Raw genomic sequence first — 21,915 nt, forward strand, 5'->3', positions numbered from 1 at the left:
ATCTGCTCAGGGCCAGCTCGCTGCTTTACAGCACCAGGGACCCAGTTCGATTCCAGACTTGGTGACTGTCTGTGTGGAGTTTGCACATTCTCCGTGTCTGTGTGGATTTCTGCTGGGTGTTCCAGCTTCCTTCCATGGTCCAAAGATCTGCAGGTTAAATGGATTGGCCACGCTAAATTGCCTATAGTGTGCAGGGAGGTGCGGGTTAGTTGGATTAACCATGGCAAATGAGGGGTTACAGGGATGGGGTGGATCTGGGTGGGATGCTCTTCAGAGGGTCGGTGCAGAGTTGATGGTCTGAATGGGAATTTATGATAATATTCTAAATGCAGTCTGACCAGCATCTTATGCGGTCTAAACAGTACATCCCTGCACTTGCATTCTAGCTCTGGTGGAATGGATACTAACATTGCATTTTCCTTCCTAACTAGCAACTGAACCTGCATGTTATCCCTAAGAGAATCTTGAACTCGGACTCCCAAGTCCCTTTATGCTTGAGATTTCTGAAAGCTTTCCCCAATTAGAAAATAGTCTATGCCTCTATTCTTTGTATCAAAGTACATAACCTCACTATTTCCCACATTGTATTTCATCTGCCAGTTCTTTGCCCAATCTCCTAGCCTGTCCAAATCTTTCAGCAGCCTCCCTGCTTCCTCAACATTAGCTGTCCCTACACCTATCTTTGTTTCATCTGCAGACTTAGCAACAATCCTTCAGTTCCTTTGTCTAGATCATTAATGTATAACATGAATAGTTGTGGTCCCAAAACAGACTCCTGCATAACTCCACTAGATTTAGATTTAGATTTAGATTTTTTTATTGTCACATATACTTAAGTACAAAAGTAGAACAGTGCAGTGAAAAGTGTATAATGATGACATAGTGGTGCCATCTTAGGTACAAGTATCTAGGTACAGAATCATAAGAACAGGGTAGAAAGAAAGAACAAAATTAAAAATTAAATGTTACAGTAATTCTTAGTATTAAGTAGAAAAATAAAGAAACAAAGCTAAAAGCCAAACATTACAGACTTACGGAAGTGCTTAGCCATATGGGACCGCACTTCCTACAGAGGCTCGATCTCCTCCTCTTTGCCGTGCTTTCCCCATACATTCCAGTTGTCACAGGCTGTTGTCCTGGAAAAATATCCTTTTATCCCTACTCTCTGCCTTTTGTTGGTCAGCCAATCCTCTATCCATGTCAGTACCTTGCCCTTATTACCGTGGGCTGGTACCTTATTTGTCAACTTCCCGTGTGGCACCTTGTCAAAAGCCTTCTGGAAATCCAAATAGTTCATGTCCACTGGCTCTCCTTTGTCAAACTTGCTTGTTACTTCCTCGAAGAATTCTAACAGATTTGTCAGGCATGACCTCCTCTTGATGAAGCCGTGCTGACTCAGCCCTATTGTACCATGTCCTTCCAATTATTCTACAATGTCATCCTTAATAATGGACTCTAAAATCTCACCAACGACCAAGGTCAAGCTAACCGGCCTATAGTTCTGAGGAAGGGTCACCGACCCGAAACGTTAACTCTGTTTTTTCCTTCACAAATGCTGCCAGACTTGCTGAGCTTTTCCAGCTACTTTGTTTTTGTAACCGGCCTATAGTGTCCTGTCTTCTGCCTCCCTCCCTTCTTAAACAGGGGTGTTACATTAGTCACTTTCCAGTTCCCTCAGACCCTGCCTGACTCTAGTGATTCCTGAAAGAGAAAGAGAAAATAATGCCCAGTTCTTGCTTACAAATCCATGCTTCCTTTACTCTACTGCATTGCTCAAAAGTAGCTGTTGAAATATAACTGAGGGTGTATTTTTGATCTAATTCCATTGTATTTCCAAGCAGACAACCAACAGGCAAGCATTTCATCTCCCAATATATTAAATTATCATACAAGTGTGAATAAAACAGGGAATATAAATTTCTTGGCATTAACTCAGTTGTTTTGTATTGATGGCTTTGGATAAAAATTGTAATTTCAGTGCAGATGTTTTTGTTTATTCAACATAGGCTTCATGAATCTTGCCTCAGTGTCTGATCAGGTGACGATTGCAGCCATTTTAGATCCATGTGTCGTTCTTTTTAAAAAAAACATTTTAGTCCATGAAACCTTACAGGTATAACAATCAGATGATAGAAATTAAGATTTGATTGTCTATTTTTACTCCTGTTGTAGCAGCATTTAAATCCCTTTATAAAAGTTGCAATTAGTAACAATTATTACAGTGCATTTGACTATAGTGAGAATATAAAAAGCTTTGAAAGACTCACTGCAATAAATCGACCATGACATTATCCTGAATGTACATGTTAAATATCCAAAAATTGTGCAGATTTTTATTTCTGTTATGTGAAAGCCCTCCTGTCAATGTCTTTTTCAATATTATGCCGTCTTTTACTTTCAGAAAAAATGTACCAGGAATTTTGCATCCTTAGATTAACAAAAAAAAATTATCACTCATAGGTAAATGTGGTATAAGTGTCATGAAATCATCTTCAATGCTTTTTAATGTGCTATTTTATTTTGTGTGGCAGCATTTAGAAGAAATGCATTCTCCCTAAACACCCTTATATTTGTGGTTTCAGTTTCGGACCTTTGATCCCTGCAAGCAGTTGTGGTGTAGTCATCCTGACAATCCATACTTCTGCAAAACCAAGAAAGGTCCTCCACTGGATGGGACAATGTGTGCTCCTGGCAAGGTAAAGTCATATATCCAGTCGTATCGACCTACCTCTACTTTTTTCTTTTATGTGTAGTCCTATTTACTTTTCTCAGTCAGTAGCAGACATTTTGCAATGCATTAGGATGATGAAAGAATTTCAGATGTTCTGTTTGGAAAATGTAACTTTGAAGGCAAGTTCAGCATGATGAATACACAATGATAACAAGTGACAGGATAACAAGAAACAGGGAATAGCTGTGGCCAATGTTCAAACAATTCATTAGCACTGTTTTCAGTTTTTATAGTAGATTTGGGCAATTTCACTGCTATGTAATGCAGTAAGAATGATGCATCTTAACTCAAAAATGCAATGTCAGGAACAGATTTCTATGCTGTTCATCACTAACATAATCCAGTGCGATTATATCAAGAGGAGGAAAGTAATTTCATGGCACAAATATTCTCAAGTTCTGTGAGTTATAGCAAACCTTCAGGTTTGTAACTAATATCTGAACCATGAGGTGAAATTACTGCCTCGAAATGACTCCTGTTTACTGATAATTCTTTTTCTACTTAAGTGCTTTGGAATTTATGTAGTACTTTATAGTTTCATTCTGTTAATACAATTGTCCTCTTTATTTTGCTAGTGGTAGATATTGTTGTTGTTCACATCCAGGGTGTGACATTCATTTAAAGTGTTATATTCCGAAGGGAGGAAATTTAAATTTAAGTCTAAGTTGTGCAATTTCATTTTACTTTCTAGCATTGCTTCAAAGGTCACTGTATCTGGCTGACTCCTGACATATTAAGACACGATGGAAACTGGGGGACATGGAGTAAGTTTGGATCTTGCTCTCGAACTTGTGGAACTGGTGTACGTTTTCGGACACGCCAGTGTGATAACCCATTGTAAGTAGGTTTTGACACAAATAACTAGTTACATTTTATCATTGAGTGTGGTTGATGCAAAATTGAAATTATTGATTTACAGTAATAATGACATATCCTCTATGTAAAAGTCACCAATGCCATTTTTCGATACTGCTCAAAATCTACTTGCAATAGAAATTATTAAGTGAAATAGATGACTGATTTTTGTTTAGTTATCTTACATGATTTGTGATACTATCTCCAGTCTCGAGAGTAAAACTACTCAATGATTCATTATTTTGCCAGCCCTGATTTTTGCAGTTAGCAGCAAAGTGATAGCACTTGCCTTTGACCATGAAGAAAGCTGCCTATAAAAATCTAAGATAGTAAGAACTGCCGATGCTGGAGTCTGAGATAACACAGTGTGGAGCTGGAGGAACACAGCAGGCCAGGGAGCATCAGAAGAGCAGGAAAGCTGATGTTTCGGGTCGGGACCCTTCTTCAGAAATGGAGGGGGGGAAGGGGTCTCTGAAATAAAGAGAGAGGGGTGCACAGTGATAGCATGTAGATAGTGGAGCGGATAGGGTGGGAGAGAAGACGGACAGGTCAAGGAGGCGAGGATGAAGCTAGTAAAGGTGAGTGTAGGTAGGTAGTGGTGAGGATTGGTCAGTCGGGTGGGAGGAGCAGATAGGTGAGCGGGAAGACGGACAGGTCAATGAGGCAGGGATGAGAGGGGGTGCTGGTCTTGGGATCAGGTCGGGGGTGGGGAGATTTTGAAGCTAGAGATTTTGAAACGGCACCTCATATTCCGCCTTGGAATCCTACAATCCAATGGTCTCAATGTGGACTTTATTAGCTTCAAAATCTCCCCACCCCCGACCTCATCCCAAGACCAGCGTCCCCCTCTCATCCCTGCCTCAGTGACCTGTCCGTCTTCCCTCCCACCTATCCGCTCCTCCCACCTCACTGACCAATCCCCACCACTACCTATCTGCACTCACTGTTACTAGCTTCATCCACGCCTCCTTGACCTGTCCGTCTTCTCTCCCACCCTATCCGTTCCATTATCTACCTGCTATCACCGCACCCCCCTCTCTATTTATTTCAGAGCTCCCTTCCCCTCCCCCATTTCTGAAGAAGGGTCCCAACCCGAAACATCAGCTTTCCTGCTCTTCTGATGCTGCCTGGCCTGCTGTGTTCCTCCAGCTCCACACTGTGTTATCTATAAAAATCTAGCAATTTCTGTGGTACAGATTTCACCTTAATTTACAATAGCATCATCAAGAAGGGTAAACAGCTAATCAGAGTACAATACTCACACAGCAAACAGGCTAGGAAGCAAAAGCACATATTTTTCTTCACATTTTATGAATTTTATAAGGAACAAAATAATTGATTAAGCCATAAAAATGCTGAAATTAGAATTAGAATTAGCTTTATTGTCACATATACTCACATGAGTACAATGAAAAATTTATAAGTTGCCACTTGCGGTGCCATCTTAGGTACGAAGCTACCTAGGTACAAATTCTTATGGGAAAAAAATTAGAAAAATAAAGGAATAAAAAGTTCAACATAAGACTACAGAAAATTAACTTGGATTCATCATCAGAAAACTACTCAATTTAAAATTAGTTTTGCACGGCCAGAGAGAGTCTTTAGCAGTAGTTACAAAATTATCCAGCATTGAAAAACCAAGTCAGGCTTTCTGTACATAACTTTATATGTTTTTTAACACTGCTGTTATGGAATAAAAGGGCAGATTCTCTCATTAGATTTATGATTAATTGCATACTGTGGGGACTTCAACGGCACACCCGATACATCATGGAAGCACTGACAGAAAGTCTGAATTCCACATTTAATTGAGAACTTGCAGTGTCTAAAAGTTGCAGTGTGTTACAAAGGAGTAAAGATGGCAAGCACTGACAGTTTCATTGTTACTACTACTGCAAAATCAAAGTCCTGCTATAATGTAAAATAATCTGGTCTTGCATAAACTTTAGATTGTGCTGCATGAAATAAATAAAAGAATGTGCTTTGTTATAGTTAAAACCATTTGATTTAATCATAGAAATTTGATGTCCATCAGTAAGAAATGAGAACAATACAAAAAACAATTGAAAACAGAATAAAATTAGCTGTGAACTAAACCAGTCCTTATTATAAAATAATTTATTTATCTTCTTTGTCTGGGTCATGATAAATAAAGAATATAATGGCTTGGAATTTTCCCTTAGCTTGTAATACAAAGACATCCAAATCAGTGCAAATTCTGCTACGCAATAGATTCAGCACAAATTGAATTTCTGCAATTTTTTGCTCTAATTTAGGGGCAGCACAGTGCCTCAGTGGTTAGCACTGCTGCCTCACAGTGCCGGGGACCTGGGTTCGATTCTACCCTCGGGCGACTGTCTGTGTGGAGTTTGCACATTCTCCCTGTTTCTGGGTGGGTTTTCTTCGGGTGCTCTGGTCACCTCCTACAGTCCAAAGATGTGCAGGTTAGGTGAATTGGCCATGCTAAATTGCCCATAGTGTTCAGGGATGTGTAGATTAGGTGGGTTGTAGGGGGATGTGTCTGGGTGGGATGCTCTGAGGGTCGGTGTGACTTGTTGGGCCAAAGGGCCTGTTTCCACACTGTAGGGATTCTATGAAAAGAATAATGTCCATATGAATTTAGAAGACATCATGCTGTATGGAGTTCCCTCCCCATCCCATCCAGAAGACAGTACAGACCCTTGATCCAATTAATCTCCACTTTGAATTTCAGCTAAATGCACAACTTGCAGGCTTTTAAATAGTTAAGCTGCTGCTTCTTTCGGTACATGAACATCACATCTTAAAAGAGATCTTAATTTTAGAAAAGACGAGAAACTGGCTGTATACCATTATGACTCATTCTTTTGAAGGCTTTTAAAATCTTTTTAGTTATTTAAGATCAGCTTATTCACAAGTGGTGGACGTTCTGAGTGAAAATGTTTATACTTTGTTTGTAGTGAAAGCATTTTCAGCTGTGTTAATGAAGCTGCATTGCTGCTCTGAAATATATAAATATATATAATTTTCTTTCTTAAAATAGTTTCTAAAATGCTCCTCCTTGTTTGCAGCCAGATTTAATGTAGCAAAATACAGATAAGTTGAGCAAAAAATTCAATTTGTAAAATTAGGTCATTGAATATGCCGAAATTGTAGTGACTTATCCAGTCACTCCTACACTTATCTCAGTTGTTTTTGTTTTACTGCTCTTTCGTTCATCTTTCCTTCAGCTTCTCTATTGCTGTTTTCTTTGGGTGGTCTCCTTTTTAATTCCTTCCTGTTTCTCTGCCTGGCTCATTCTTCCATCAATTGTTCTTTTGGGTGGAATGTAGCAGAAAAGAGACCAGTCACAGGCTGTAGCCATACCTTGGAGTGATGTCTGCAATGGATCCTATAAAGACTACATTTTCTTTTGGCAGGTATGGGGCTTTGTTCAGGGAGAGGAATCCATTCAAGGCTGTCATACCAGTGGATTACTGACAACCTACAAATGTCAACTGGGTCTTTTCCTGAGATTTGAGGAACAGTGTGCAATTTTTTCAGTAGAGATTTAGAAATTTTTGGCAGAAAATGGGATCCATTGAGTGTTGCAAGATGGCATCGGCATTGGAAAAGATTGGGTTATAAACAACTGGAAGGGTGTGGTGCTATGAAGTGTATTGGTAAGACTCTAGCTATTCTTAAAGGTGCAAGTCAGAACTTGAGAGATCTGTCAGGAAAATCACATTAAAACTGAGTGCACAGATACAGGGTCAGATTATAACCATATAGAGAAACCTAAGTTTCACTCCAAATCCAGCATTTCTCAATTGCACAGGGTGGGATTTTAGATTGTCCATTGTTTGCACATGCTCACTTTACAAGACACTTGGTTAATTAAATAGTCAGTTGCTTTCACTTAAAATGGATTTTGGAGTCCCTAATGTCTGGAACCCAGAATGTGGAGATTTGGCCAGGCTGCAGCTGGTCTGTACTCAGTCAATTCTTTTGTAATGCCAGGCTACCCTTTTCTAGAGCTGAGACATCCCTGCGGATATAATCCCAGAACACTTTGGGTTTGTGGGTCAGACTTTCTTTAAGGAAGGTCAGGTAATTCTTTGGGGATGGGCTTCACAGATCTTTGGGAGCCAGGGGTAGGGCTCATTTATCCTTCAGGATCGTTAACTGTAGAGAAGAGTGTGCCTAAAAGATGCACACCTAAAAGATGCACAAATCCCTAGGAACTGTCCACCTTATCATAAGCCATCAGGACCTGGCAAGGACTGTCAAGGAATATTGGCACCTGTTCGGTTTCTAGGGAATGTTATGACCTGAGAGGACTGTCTAGATGTGTCAAGATCAGTCAATGCCTGTTAAAATATGTTTTTTCATTAAAGACAGTATTTTTCTTAATACCGTGTAGGCCACAATGTAGAACTTTAAGTAATAGAATTTTAATTTTGCCCTGTGTGCATGGGGGGTGTGGATACTCAGCGAGTTAACTTGGTAGATGAAAGAGGATGGGATGGTGAGTGAAAGTAGGTACTAAGTTGGCATGAGTGCTATGAGAGGCCGTGGGGATGGATAGAGGCCTTTAGGTGGTACAAGTAGCATTGATGATGCATGGGGAGTGTGTGGGGTTGAGAGGGATTGACAAAGGTGTGAGGAATGGAGGAATATTTGATTATTTTATTTTAGCTTTGGCAACAAGGCTGAAACACCAAAGCAAGCTTTCTACCCAGCATCCTCCCCCTCAGGAACTGGCAGCCTTCTCAGCTCCTCCACCACACACCAAAACAGGAAAGTGCAGGCAGCTACATTTAAATATCAGGTTTATGGAGTTGGGATTCCTCCCACCTCACACAAACAACCCAGAAGTGAAAATTGAATCATAATGTGCTGGCATGACATGAGTAGCAGTGTCTGGTCTTATTGCAATTGTATGCTAAATGTAAACTTTTAATATATTTTAACAATTGTATGTGATTGTTGACATTAATCTGGAGTTTAGCTTTGTAAAAGAAGTATTTCAAGATTTAGATTGAAGGAAAGGGTTTAGGAGGAAGTGATTTATTTTTAAGAAATTTAATGCCCATCTAAAATAGATCAGTGGGTCTTGTGTGGCATTGTTCAGAGTCAGTCAATGTAAATGCTCTCAATCTGACATCTTTGTATGATCTTTACACCAGCAGAGGCCTGCAAAATATTTGTGGTAAAATTAATATACTTCACAAATTTCACCTTGTCGCCCTTCCTGCCAAGCCATTCCTTCCTAGACCATGCCCTCCTTCCCATGTTGTCCCTTCAATGTCATGCTGTCCCTCCTATGCCATTTCATTCTTCCCATGCTGCCTCTCTACCATCCCCTCCATCTCATTTCTTCCATGCCAAACACATTCCATGCCATTCCCTCCTCTCTATCCTATTCTATCCATACCATCCTTTTCATGCCACCCTTCTCATGACATGCCCATCCTGTTCATTTTGTACGAGTCGCACCATCCCCATCCCATCTCACATCCCTCCGTTTTTTGCTACATCATGCCACTTCCTCATTTGGCTCCTCCCATGCCTATTCCCATTCCATAACTCCCATGCTTTCCTGTCTCATTCCCCATGCTGTCTTCCCTGCCCCACCCATTCCTATCTCCAATCCCCGCTCAGGGACCTTTGCTACTGCCTTTCCCCTCTGTCAACCTCACATTGGCACTGCCAAATCCACCCTTTGGCAGGCACACATGCATCTTGTACTCCAGTCCTTCACATACCTCACTTGTGCCAGGCTTGTCCACCAACTCAACCCTCCAACCAATCAGAAGAACGTGGACAGAAAAGCTTGTATTATTGGTGTAGAATCTGATTCCCACTTTTTATTTTTCTGGTTCTCTTTTTTTGTCTTTAAGAATTTATTTTTCCTTATAACAGCACCTTAATTAGTTAAATAAAACAAAAAACTATGGATGCCGAAGATCTGAAATAAACAGAAATAGAAAGTGCTGGAGAAACTCAGCAGCATCTGTGAAGAAAGAAACGGTGATAAAATTTTGAGTCGAATGACCCTTTATCAAAAAAAACCTAATTCTGACAATCTTCTGGGTTTCATTTTAACCAGATGTTTTCTTCATTCTCATTTCTCAATGGAAGGTGGGATTTTTGTTCAGTCGGCTATGTGAGCTGGAGCAGGCAGGTAGGATACATAAATGGATCTGCTCTGATCATGAGCTGGCATCAGGTCTTGGGCACATGTGGGGTGATTGGTTAATAAAACTGAACAAGAAGTCATCCCTAAAATCATTTCCCTCACTTCACTTTCCCATCAAAATGTCATTGCTATCTCCTCCCTGCCTTATTGATCATGCCATTCATCTACCATATCCTTTCACTTTATTGATTTCCTGCAACTCCCATTCCCATTGCTGCCTAACTCCAAAACAAATTTTCAAACACTAAACTGGGAAATCGGCAACTGCTTGTCAATAGAGCTTGAAGTTTGAATCAATTGCACTGTCTGGCATTAAAAGGACAGTGAGGCATGTATCATGGCAATTATCCAGGACTTTCATGAAGACCTTGAAATTTAAAAGTTTAAAAAGATCAGATGGATTGTTAGTACCAAACTGCATTTTATGATTGGGGTAAAAATATATTACCAGTCAATAACGGCCTTTCACACCCTGACTATTTAACCATAAGTAGAACATCCCGCTGTATATCACACTGAAGGTACTTTAAAGTACGTTTGGCTTTTTATTTTCCACAAGATGATGACTTGTGCGTTACTGCACTTTAGGTAGCATAAATAAAAAATTGATTTATACAACCAAATCTGTGATCATTTATCTTGAAAGTTTGATGACACATAATATTTTATGGGTAGATCTCAGTAAGCTAGCCTTAAATGTCTTGACTATTAACTTGTTTGATTTCCTCCCTTAGACCTTCCAATGGTGGGCGAGAGTGCTCTGGACAGAGCTACGAGTATCAGCTTTGTAACACAGAAGACTGTCCAGAGCATTTTGAAGACTTTAGAGAACAGCAATGCAGGCAGTGGAATAACAACTTTGAATATAATAACAGCATGCACCAGTGGTTGCCATATGAACATCGTGACCGTAAGAAAGTTTTCAATATTCTTGGCTGTGGCATTTTGTTTCTGAAAAGTTGCTAGTTAGCAGGTGCACAAAGTTTAGAAAAAAAAAAGCTTTGGCAGCTTATAATAAACACAACTAAGTATAGTGTTCCATGTACTAAAATAATTGCATAAAATTGCATGTTAAGTGGAACTGAAAAACCTGCAATTTTGTTTGTATCCAGTAATGCTCTTCAGCATCAATCATGTTAGATATTGTAGGGACTTAATTTGCAAGGAGTTGTTAAATGGCAGCATCACTGCATTTCACATGCCCACTTAGCCTGTGTCATCAAAAAAAAAGTAAACACGATGGTGAATGTTGCTACTCGTATGATTGTGCAATCCAATAAAGCCAACCTCAAATTTTGAAGGTGTTGGATGGCACACCCCAGCTGCTACCATCCAGACCAAGGAAGGCCTACTTAACCATCTCTGTATAATCGCCTCCAGTGCTACACTGTCTCCAGGGAAACAGGATGTCCTGTTGTAGGGCCCTTGTTAAGGAGTGGATGAATGCCCTGCATCTCGGGAAGCCAGTAAGAAAATCCAAGAAATGGCAGGGGTCCAGTAGGACTAAGAAACCCCGGGCACTTACGCTTGTGATGTGTTTCTAATTCTGGATGTGTCTGCAACATGTGAAATATGCTGGCACATTGCAGAATTATTTTTAAGTTCTTTGAAGCACTGTTGAACAGTTACCTTAATGAAGCCCATCATTGGGAATAAATAAAAGTGCTAGGTATCAAACACTGTAAATTGCAAACTTTGTAACTGTGCATATTGTGTGAAATAAATCACATTCACAACCAATTCACACTGAAATAAATGTAGGCAATGCTGTTGCATTTGCTATTGTACAATACATGAATACTCAAAGTAGTGTTAGAGTCGTTTGAGATATGGTACGTGGTTAGTGTAGCATGTGTGGAATGAACAATGGCAACTTTTGCTTCTCTCTTGTCTGGGTATGCTGTTTGATGGAAATTGATTGCCATGTTTACTCATCAACTCAATTATTGGTGCATCATCCAAAATCAGGATAACAGGTGAACTAGAGCCAACAATTTTTATATTGCAGTTTATAAAGAAAGATAAATATTCCAAAGTGAAAGACAAGTGGAAATATTCGTACTGGGATGTATAATGGACATAAACAAATCATGGTTTGGCTGATGGATCAGTTCTCATTCCAGCTTATGGTCTTCAGCCCTTTAATTGAAGCAATTAGAGGAATGATATTCAATCCGATCCATGGTGTTAGTGTCTCTAGAGATGCAAGGGTGTACATAGAGTCGCATGATTTTTCACTTGTGGAGCAATGTGCTTCATATATGTCATAGAGTTGTACAGCATGGAAACAGACCCCTTCAGTCCAACTTGTCCATGTCGACCAGATATCCTAAATTAATCTAGTCCTATTTGCTAGCATTTGGCCCATATCCTCTAAGCTCTTCCTATTCATGCACACATCCAAACTTGTTGTAATTGAACCAGCCTCCACCACTTCTTCTGGCAGCTCATTCCATACACGCACCACCCTCTGCATGAAAAAGTTGCCTCTTAGGTCCCTTTTAAATCTTTCCCCCCTCTCACCTTAAACCTATGCCCTTTAGTTTTGGATTCATCCTGGGAAAAAGACCTTGGCTATTTACCCTAACTATGCCCCTCATGATTTTATAAACCTCTATAAGGTCACCCCACAGCCTTTGACATTCCAGGGCACCTATACACTTACAAGCAGAGGAACTTTGCATTTGTTTGGGTTGACCATGAGTGAATGATAGCTCAGGTCCGTGTGGAAACTTTTGGTTTGCTATTCAGTCACACAGTTTAGTGGAAAGAAACCTAGGAACAAATTACTGCAGATGCTGGAATCTGTACTGAAAACAACAAATGCTGGAAATCACAGCAGGTCAGGTAGCATCCATGGAGAGAGAGCAAGCTAATAACTCTGATGAAGAGTCACCTAGACTCGAAACATCAGCTTCATTGTAACCTGGTAGGTTACAGTACTTCAAGTGCATACCTGTGTACTTTTTATTTGTGATTAGTGTTTCTGCCTCCACACCTCTGTCACCTTTTGCATGACAAATTTCTCCTTAACTTCCTTCTAATTTATCCATCAATTATTATCGCATATGTGCACTTTAGTTAGGGGAAGGTTCTACAAAGTGCAAGGAATACCCATTGGGACATTACTGTCCGGGCAAACTGAAGACAATAACCTTTCCTAGGGACTTTACCTTGAAGCCATTGGGAGACAGGTGTAAAGAATGTTTTGAATGAATATCAGTGTTGTGACAAATACCTGTCGCTTCTTCACTCACAGTTTCCTCAGGTAGTCTGGTCATGTATCAAAACACAGAGCTAACGGATGGCCGTAGCCACCTTCTGTCATTAAGTCACAGCAGTATTGAGACCTTCATTCCAGCGGGATGTGCGCAGTTGGGATATCCAGTGTGCTTACAAATTTAAAAATTGTTGTTTTTCCTTAATGTGTCAGTAACAATTTCAGTAGTGCAACTTTGCAAAACACAAAATGTAAAAGCAGACAAAGGGCACACTACTAAACCTTGGGATCACAGATGACTGCCTTCTTTGTCAAGAGACCAATCAAAGTGATGCTGAAGTGGGTGCAGCGACGATAGATTGATAAGATGCTCAGGTTATCATCTAAGTTGCACTTACAATTAGAAAAGAATTTTCAAAGACATGAAAAGTTGAGTCACTCTATCAAATGGCAATGTTAATTTGTCAGTAATATAATTAATACCTCTCAACACCTCTCAACAGCTGAACAAAGGTGCTTCCTCACCTGTGAATCAAAAGAAACCAGGGAAATTGTTTACATGAAGAGGATAGTCCATGATGGAACACGATGTTCATACAGTGAGCGATATGACATTTGTGTTCGAGGTGATTGTGTGGTGAGTGATGCGATCTTTTGTATAACGTAGATAATAAAAGCGACAATTTATGTTGAATTCTATCAAATATGCATTCTATCTAGCCCAAGCTGAGCTCAATAACTCAAATGGATTCCAATGTAACAGATACAATAATCTTTTAAAATCATTTCTCACAAATAAGAATTTACAGAAGATAAATATTTTTAAGGTATTCCATTTTATTAACTGAATGTGTCCTTTGCACAAACAAGATCTCTTCCATTTAAAAATCCTAATATACTTCTTCAGTGGCTTTGTTCATGCTGACTCAGGGGCTTGGCTATTCACATTATGATGAAATATACAGCTTGAGTGACAACAGTGAAAGCACTTGCCTCTTTGGCTTGATATTGGAACCATTGGCCTGCTCTTAATTAAAGGAAATTGTTAACAGGACTCACTGCCCACCACTACAAGGGAAAGGGTTATGACAGACTCTCGAATAGTGGGGCATATCTTACCAAACTGACAGAATTTTTCAAGATGGTTACTAGATTGATAGAAAATCATTAAGGGTAGAATTTTAAAGCACTATAGTGTGGCAGACATGAGGAGGGTCCTCCTATCTGTTCACCTTATGATTAGAAGTCTTCGCTCGAGCCCCAGGCTGTCTCTACTATAGAATCTAAATTTGTGGCTTAATTAGAAGTACCAGATATTTTGGATTATTTCTGTTTTCCTCCTGCTTTAAAATAAATCCTGTTTAACCGTTTCCGGTGGACAAAATACATTCAGTTATTTAAATAATTCCATTTTTGGAGTAATCAGCAAAACACTCAACTAAAGTTAGCATTTTTAAGCATTGCAAAGTGGCCAAATATGCATTGTCTAATCATAGTGATAAAATGTAACTAACTAAAATAAAGTGCAACCTCTATATATAGCTGTATAATATATGCACACCATATTGTAAGCAGTCTGCTTGTCAGACTGTGCCAATTTTACAATAAAAAAGCTAAAGAACAGGATCGAGGAAGAAGTATTTTAATAAAAGAGAAAAACCACATCATCTTTCGTTAACAAATATGGAAGCAAAATAATTCCTTTAACTCTGGCAAAATGGCACAAATGAAGGCATTGAAAAGTGTTTCTTTTTGAACTTTAGATATAGTCCAATAAAATCCAGGTGGAATTTAAGATAGTTTTTCATCTAAAATATTGCTTTTACAAAATTTCTCAGGGTTATTAGCCTGGTCACTCACAGCCTAAACAGAAATAAGGTCAGGGCTAATTCAGGCCTGACCTATATCCCTGGGAGAGATGGTACCTGTCCTGACTTCAAAGGAAGCTGGTCCCATGAGAAAACACTGTTTTGACTTGATGACAGCAACTCTCAGGTATGATCTAGGAGAAGGATTGGATTGTGTAATGTCAAGAAAGGCTGATTTCCAGGATTGTGGTGTGAGTGCTTGGCTCTACAGAAAAGTTAATTTTTTAAATACACTTAATATACAAAACTTTGCGGTGACTGAGGTAGTTATTGAAGAATTTTAAGTGAAACAATCCTAACACCTGTCCTGGTTGTCAATGATTAATTTTATGAAGGGGTCTTAAACATGTAATAACCTTATACTTATATGTGGCCATATCTAACACTAATTAACAGAGTTAAAGGGACTATTGCTTTTCAATGCAATTTTGATGTCCGTTTTAGGTATATATCTGGATTATTTACACAGATTGGGTGAATGCCATGTAACTACTTGGCATATTTTACACAGTATTACACACTAGACAGAAGCATAACACAAACCTATGCCTACCTTATGATGCCCCACCTTAGGTCGATGGTTCGTGATTTGTATGTGGTTGCTTATAAAGGAGAGGTAGCTAGAGGATATAAGGAGGAAAAGCACACATGATGGCTGTTTCACTTCTTTTTTGTGTGTGTAGTTATTTACTTATTTTAACAATCTGAACCACATTGCAATGTGGTGATAGCCTTTTAAGGGTACACAAAGTCAAAATACATCAGTTTGTCAATTCCAAAAAAGTCTGAGAACAAGCTTGTGTTTCAAAATATATTTAAAGAACATGTTTTCCAAATCTCCTTTTTTCTGATAGACCATGCGTTCATACAACAGCATTGAAATATTCTTGCTTTCTTTTTATAATGGAAATACTAACTTAGTGCTGTCACATGCAAATGCAAAATGATTGGTGCACAGTTGTTATAGCTAACTCTTTTTCTCAATAAGGCTATAAAATGGACTGGCTAAGTTCTTGTTGATCTAGACATTCGAAATTGTGGTATGCCTGGGAAATGCATTTACATTTTTTCTTAAACATTTGGAAATGTATAGATTAACTAATGTCAATTGGGTCTTGATTTCACAATTAAACAAAATAAAATAAACAGCATTAAATAACGAATTGCCAATATTTGCCTTGGCAAATTAAAGTCTCAAGGTTTCATAGTGACTAACAACTGAAAGGTGATTGAATAGTAAGATTTGGTACTGCTAAAACATTGATGTTTGAAGCATTAACACAGTTTGCTGCATGGAACCGTCTGCAGAAAGTTGATTGGAAAATTTTCGAGATGATTTTAGCATGAATAGATCCCAGCGAGATGGGGAATCTACATAGAGTGTACCCACTAACTGGTAGAGAATTTGGGCTTGTTATTACTTTTGACCTGTCCCTAACAATTCTTTATAAAGATATAACTGTTTACAAATGTAATAGTATGTACGTCATATCTTACTGATTTGTTTGAATACATCTAGAAAATAATAACTTATACTGGATAACGGGACACAACTGAGGATATTCATCTACCCTATCTTTAAGACTACATTGTGTAAAATGTGAGAATCCTGCAAGTGCCATAGGAGTCCATGAATATAGAATTCATTAGAAAGTGATTACCTAGTTTTAGCATTTACTATTGTTGGACTAATACTGTATAATACTGTGTCTCAGTGAGCATGTCCTTCATATTAATGGCTTTCTTAAATATTAATGCTTATCTTCAACAAGATCCTATTAATGTTACTCATAAATTTCCCAAAATGTGAAATCTAATGTTCTTTTGATGTTTTAGAAAGTGGGCTGTGACAAAGTACTGGGCTCCGTTAAAAAGGAAGACAAATGTGGGGTGTGTGGTGGTGATAATTCGCACTGTAAAATAATCAAAGGGACATTTTCCAGAGCAGCAAAAAAACCAGGTTTGTATGTTTGTTTGTTATTTATATCTTCAAAAATTGCAATTAAAATATTGGAACACAGTGTCTCTATCACTTAGTAAATGAAGACAGCAGTGTCTGCACTAATTACACAATAAATCTGATAATTAGTGGTAAGTTATTTGATTGGTATAAAGCTGCTTCAGCTAAGGATGGGAATAGCAGCTATACTTCCCATTCAGAGGCTTCACCCACTGAATTTGGTGTTGAGAGAGGAGAGAATGGGTCATCCAATCTGTTAGCAGGGTTGGACAGAGGCTGGACTAGAAAGAGCAGGCCACCTCCGTGATACTTTATGTAAGTAAATATAACTCGAAATCCATAATGCTGACTACTGGAAAACAAAACTGATAGTTGCTATTTATGGTGACTATATTATTGGATATTTCACTGATCTCACTCTCGCGATGAGAAACCACACATGAAGGAAGAACAGGCTAAAGACAAAGTTAATGTACTAACTTTGTTAAAGTACTAATGCACTCTTGGGATATATTTTCGACTGGAAAGATAGGATCTGGGAATTTAACCCCCAGAATCCATGGGATTTCAATTGGAAATCTAACTTTAATTCCGAATAAGTGCATGGATTTTGCATGAGTTAAGACAGACTCTCCCACACCGCAGTGTAAAAATTAAGGGGGAACTCATCTTTGCTCAGTCAGTTCAGCAGGCTGTCAATTTCTAGACAATGGCCCTTTATTTGTATTGGGCTTTATCTTCTTGGACTCCAGGTAGTAGTTCTGTCTGAGAGCTGCCAGCAACTTGGAGGATGGGATCTCAATGGGGCCAAGGTTGACAGGCCTTGGCAAGAGGGGTTTGGAGCTACATGTTAGACAGAGCCGTAATTGGGCAAAACCAGATGGCCCATCTGGCACCTCCCTCACTCATGTGTAAAGTTGGAGTGGGGGAAGGAATGGGCTGACCAGCAGTGGGCACGTGCCAATGACAGATAGTATCCTAATTTAAGGTTCACCCACATGCTTTCCCACCTGTGGTAGGCCCATAACATGCAACCCAATATTTTGAATCATTAGATTTGGAGATCGACAAGTCAATGGTTGCTGTCGGACATTTATGTACATTCCTGCAGTAATATAATAGTTTAAATTGTCTTCGTAAAAATTGAGTAATGTTAATTTGATAATGATATTTCATATAATACACTTCAATATTCTGTGTGTTCAAATGGAATATATACTTCACAATTATTTAACACTCTATCAGATCTTGGAAAACTTTATGTGACATAAAACAGACAGCCATGTCTGAGAGTCATACCCAAGATATATTTCTCCTTCTCCTTTGTGGTGATATCCCAAAGTTTTCTATTCCTTTCAGGTAATGATACAGCAGATTGCAGCTGCATTGATATCAAAACCAGAGCCACAGATGAGAGGTAGACAGAGATCATGAAGAACAAACTGCAGCACTGGAGACAATTTTGGAGATCAGCATTGACCACAGTTCCAAATTGTGGCCATTGCTATGTTTCAGGGCTGAGCAGATCCATACAGATTTATAATCTGTAAAAAGGGTGTGAAAAGTTGTCTTTCAGCAACTTCAAGTGGTTAAATAGAATAAATCCCTGACACTCACTTTACAATCAACAAGTAACAATTTATTTATCTAACTCTAACAGTGAACAAATTAACTAAACTATTAACAAAGCGAATAAACCCCTTCTAACTACTAACTATTCCCAAAGAAAGCAAGATTCTAAAGGTATGCTGTTCCAAAAAATACAAGTCCCAGTTATATAAAATAAGAAAAGAGAATTTAGTCTCTCGAAATTACAGCCAGGTTACATGTCTTCTGGAATGTTCTGTTCCTTCTCCGTCGAATCTTCTGTAAGGAATATTAACTAGTTGTGCCATTGGTACCTGTTGGTATTTAGATGATGCTTTCTCTAAGACATAGAGGAGGCTGTGAAAGCCAGCAATCCTAGACAATGGCTCTTTGATACTGAGCATCTGTAAATTTTTGTTCACTGGACAATCTTTTATATCTTGGTTGTCTTTCACAGAAGACTGTTTTCCTGCTAAACCTAGTGATCCATTACCTTATCTGGAGGACTCTTAATCTCATGAATTCCCTTTGCAGGTGAATTCTTCCCTGTTAACCCATGCATCTGTCTCATATCACCATTTTTAAGACCTTTAAACTCATAAATGTCCTTCATTGAAAGTAGCTGGTTTATTGAAACAAGTAATTTCTTCCTCATTGTATCCTGGATTTCTGGACCAGACAATTGCTTTTTAATTTGAACAAGTATTTTCTTCTACGCGTGTTTCTTCAACACAAATTGCATTTAACACAATTGAAGAATTCAGATCGCTATTCCATAGAAAGAGAAACAGAGTTAACATTTTGAATCCAATATGACCTTCTTGCGACTCCTGCTGAGTTTCTCCAGCAGCCTTTGTTTTAATTTCAGGTTTTCAGCATCTAAGGTATTTGCTTTGATTTAGTATCCACTTCAGTTAAAATGTGCTCCATACTTGATAACATCATAATTTAGTCACTAATTTTCTCTGATTTGAAAGGCTACATGAAGATGTTTGAAATTCCAGCTGGAGCTAGACATCTCACTATTCAAGAATCAAATGCATCTCCTCATTTCATTGGTAAGTCCTCCCCAAAATGAACCTTGAAGCAATGATTTGAATTGACTTCATCATTTAAACATAGTTCTCCCAAGCTATAATGGTTCTTTGTAAAATATTTGTACTTCTCAAATTCAAATGTGCTGCTAGCTGTTTACAACCTCAAGATAGTAAGAGACTTAATTTTCTTTAAGGTGCGAACTGTACTGGGGAGATATGTCCAATGTTTATCGTGTTTAGTGTTTTAAATGCAATTTTTAGTGAAAGTTGGCATTGAAATTTAACTGCTATTCAAAAGTTACAACTTTATGGTTTGAAGCAAATGTAACTATAGTATTTACTTAACATGGACTTTAAGGTTTCTTTTATTTACAAAGTAATCAAGAACCAAGTGACAGGAAATTTCATTTTGAATGGAGAAGATGATTTTCCTGATACTAAAACTTTCATTGAAATGGGAGTAATATGGGAGTATACCAACAATGATGACAAGGAATCTCTACAAACCATTGGACCCCTCCATGATGGGATAGTAGTGCTGGTAAGATTACACTCCAGTTACTACCAATATAGACACAAATTAGACTTGTGTGCATCAACAGTATGAAATGTCCCACAGCATTTGATTAGAGAGAGCTAATGTGGACTCTGAACAGGAATTGAAAGAAACTCTGGGAAAGATGACAAAAGACGGGATTGAGGAGCTAGGTTCTGAGCAAGCTTTTGAAGCTGCTATAGATTAGATTGCTGAGTGCAAAATTATCACATTATGTGGATGGCTATAAAAAAGAAAGTTGGACATGACAGAATTTAAATAGTTTGATTTGTACACATTTCTTTCAAATCATTGCCCCACCACCATCTTTGCCAACTGGTGATTCATTAAATGTATGATCTTGTCTTCTTGTGGTCCTAATATTGCTTTGGCTCTGATTCAATTTGTGGCTGATTTCATCATGGATGCATTTTACTGTATTAGAGGTGCTAGGCCTGGTGCTTTCGTTGTTGATTTTACAGAGAGAATTAATTGATGAAACTGATGACCAGGAAGGTTAGTTATTGTCGTCATTGAGTCATTTTGAAAGACAGTTAAAGGTTACAAAGGTGAAATTATTTGATTGCCTTTCTGGGAAGAATAATACAAACAGACTAAAAAGTCTTCTTTGGCTGAATCATTCTTGTATTTAAGTTCTTGTTCCTTTATATACAGTTGCCATGATATATCATTATTTATTCATTTACCTTTAACTATCAGTGCTAAAATTTCAGGAACCTCATGACAGCCTCTCCTTCCGTAGAGAGATCTCAACTGCACTCAGCCTGTTCCTTGTTCCAATCAGGAAGCAAGCAGAGTGTCCCCCATGCTTTTGTCAATTAATTTTCTCCTGTAGTTGTTAATGTGCATGTGTACTGCCTGTTACATTGTAAAGGTGATTATCAAAGCAATAGACTTAATGAATATGTAATCATACTATTTATTTGTCCCTTTTACTAAACAACAGATGATGCCAAGTGATGATACCAAATGCTCCCTGAGTTATAAGTATACTATTCATGAAGACGACTTGGCCACTATGACAAATGAAGTTTTACAGGAAGACATGGCTGCATTTGAGTGGGCTTTGAAGAGGTGGTCCCAGTGCTCCAAACAATGTGGAGGAGGTAATTCTTAAATAGAGTTCCAATTAGTGCTTTGCTTTAATGCTGTAAAAACTGGTGAAGACTAATAAGTCATAAATAAATTTACTTACATAAATGTTATAAGAAAGCAGCAGATCAGTGCCTAATCCCAACTAAATTTGGTTGCAATCAGTGAGTCACTTAGTTTAAAAAGGTAAAGTTACCATAGTCCTACATATACCATAATGCATCTCTTTCATTAGAGAGAGCAACGACTGGTGGTGGTTTAACCTGAGAGTGATGGGAGAGGTTGAGGAAAGTCCTTAGTTCCCTTATCACACAAAACTTCTTTAGATAACATATTAATCTACTGAAATCTCAACAAAGAAATGAAACCGGCCGGACCACCTGGTATCGACCTAGGAAACAGCAACGGCAGAAACAGCTCTGTCGATCCTGTAGAGTCCTCCTTACTAACAACTGGGGGCCAGTGCCAAAATTGGAAGAAAAACCGAAAGAACTGCCGGTGCTGTAAATCAGGAACAAAAACGGAAGTTGCTGGAAAAGCTCAGCAAGTCTGGCAGCATGTGTGAAGAAAAAATCAGAGTTAACGTTTCGGGTCCAGTGACCCTTCCTCAGAACCAAAATTGGAAGAACTGTCTCACAAACTATTCATCAACAGACTGACCTAGTCATACTCATGGAATCATACCTTAGGGACAATGTCCCAGATAACACCATTATCATCTCTGGGATAGTAGGAACTGCAGATGCTGGAGAATTGGAGACAACAAGGTGCAGGGCTGGATGAACACAGCAGGCCAAGCAGAATCATAGGAGCAGAGAGGTTGACGTTTCGGGCCTAGACCCTTCATCA

The 21,915-nt window shown here is 38.7% G+C and overlaps 1 protein-coding gene across 2 annotated transcripts in view; it reads left to right on the forward strand.

Moving 5' to 3' along the window:
• The window catches only part of LOC109916643 (A disintegrin and metalloproteinase with thrombospondin motifs 2-like), a 223,251-nt gene that overhangs the window by 182,897 nt on the left and 18,439 nt on the right, over window positions 1-21,915 (forward strand). For both annotated transcript variants that reach the window (XR_007263412.1, XM_048603996.1), the window contains exons 10-17: window positions 2,583-2,696; window positions 3,423-3,568; window positions 10,481-10,656; window positions 13,470-13,603; window positions 16,671-16,794; window positions 19,359-19,439; window positions 19,796-19,959; window positions 20,921-21,080. Coding sequence is in view for 1 of the 2 variants with exons in the window: in XM_048603996.1 (XP_048459953.1) it covers window positions 2,583-2,696; window positions 3,423-3,568; window positions 10,481-10,656; window positions 13,470-13,603; window positions 16,671-16,794; window positions 19,359-19,439; window positions 19,796-19,959; window positions 20,921-21,080 (1,099 nt within the window). In the remaining variant the exon portion in view is untranslated. The remainder of the gene's footprint in view (window positions 1-2,582; window positions 2,697-3,422; window positions 3,569-10,480; window positions 10,657-13,469; window positions 13,604-16,670; window positions 16,795-19,358; window positions 19,440-19,795; window positions 19,960-20,920; window positions 21,081-21,915) is intronic.

Source organism: Rhincodon typus, chromosome 12, assembly GCF_021869965.1.
Source record: "Rhincodon typus isolate 14 chromosome 12, sRhiTyp1.1, whole genome shotgun sequence".
Lineage (NCBI taxonomy): Eukaryota > Metazoa > Chordata > Chondrichthyes > Orectolobiformes > Rhincodontidae > Rhincodon > Rhincodon typus.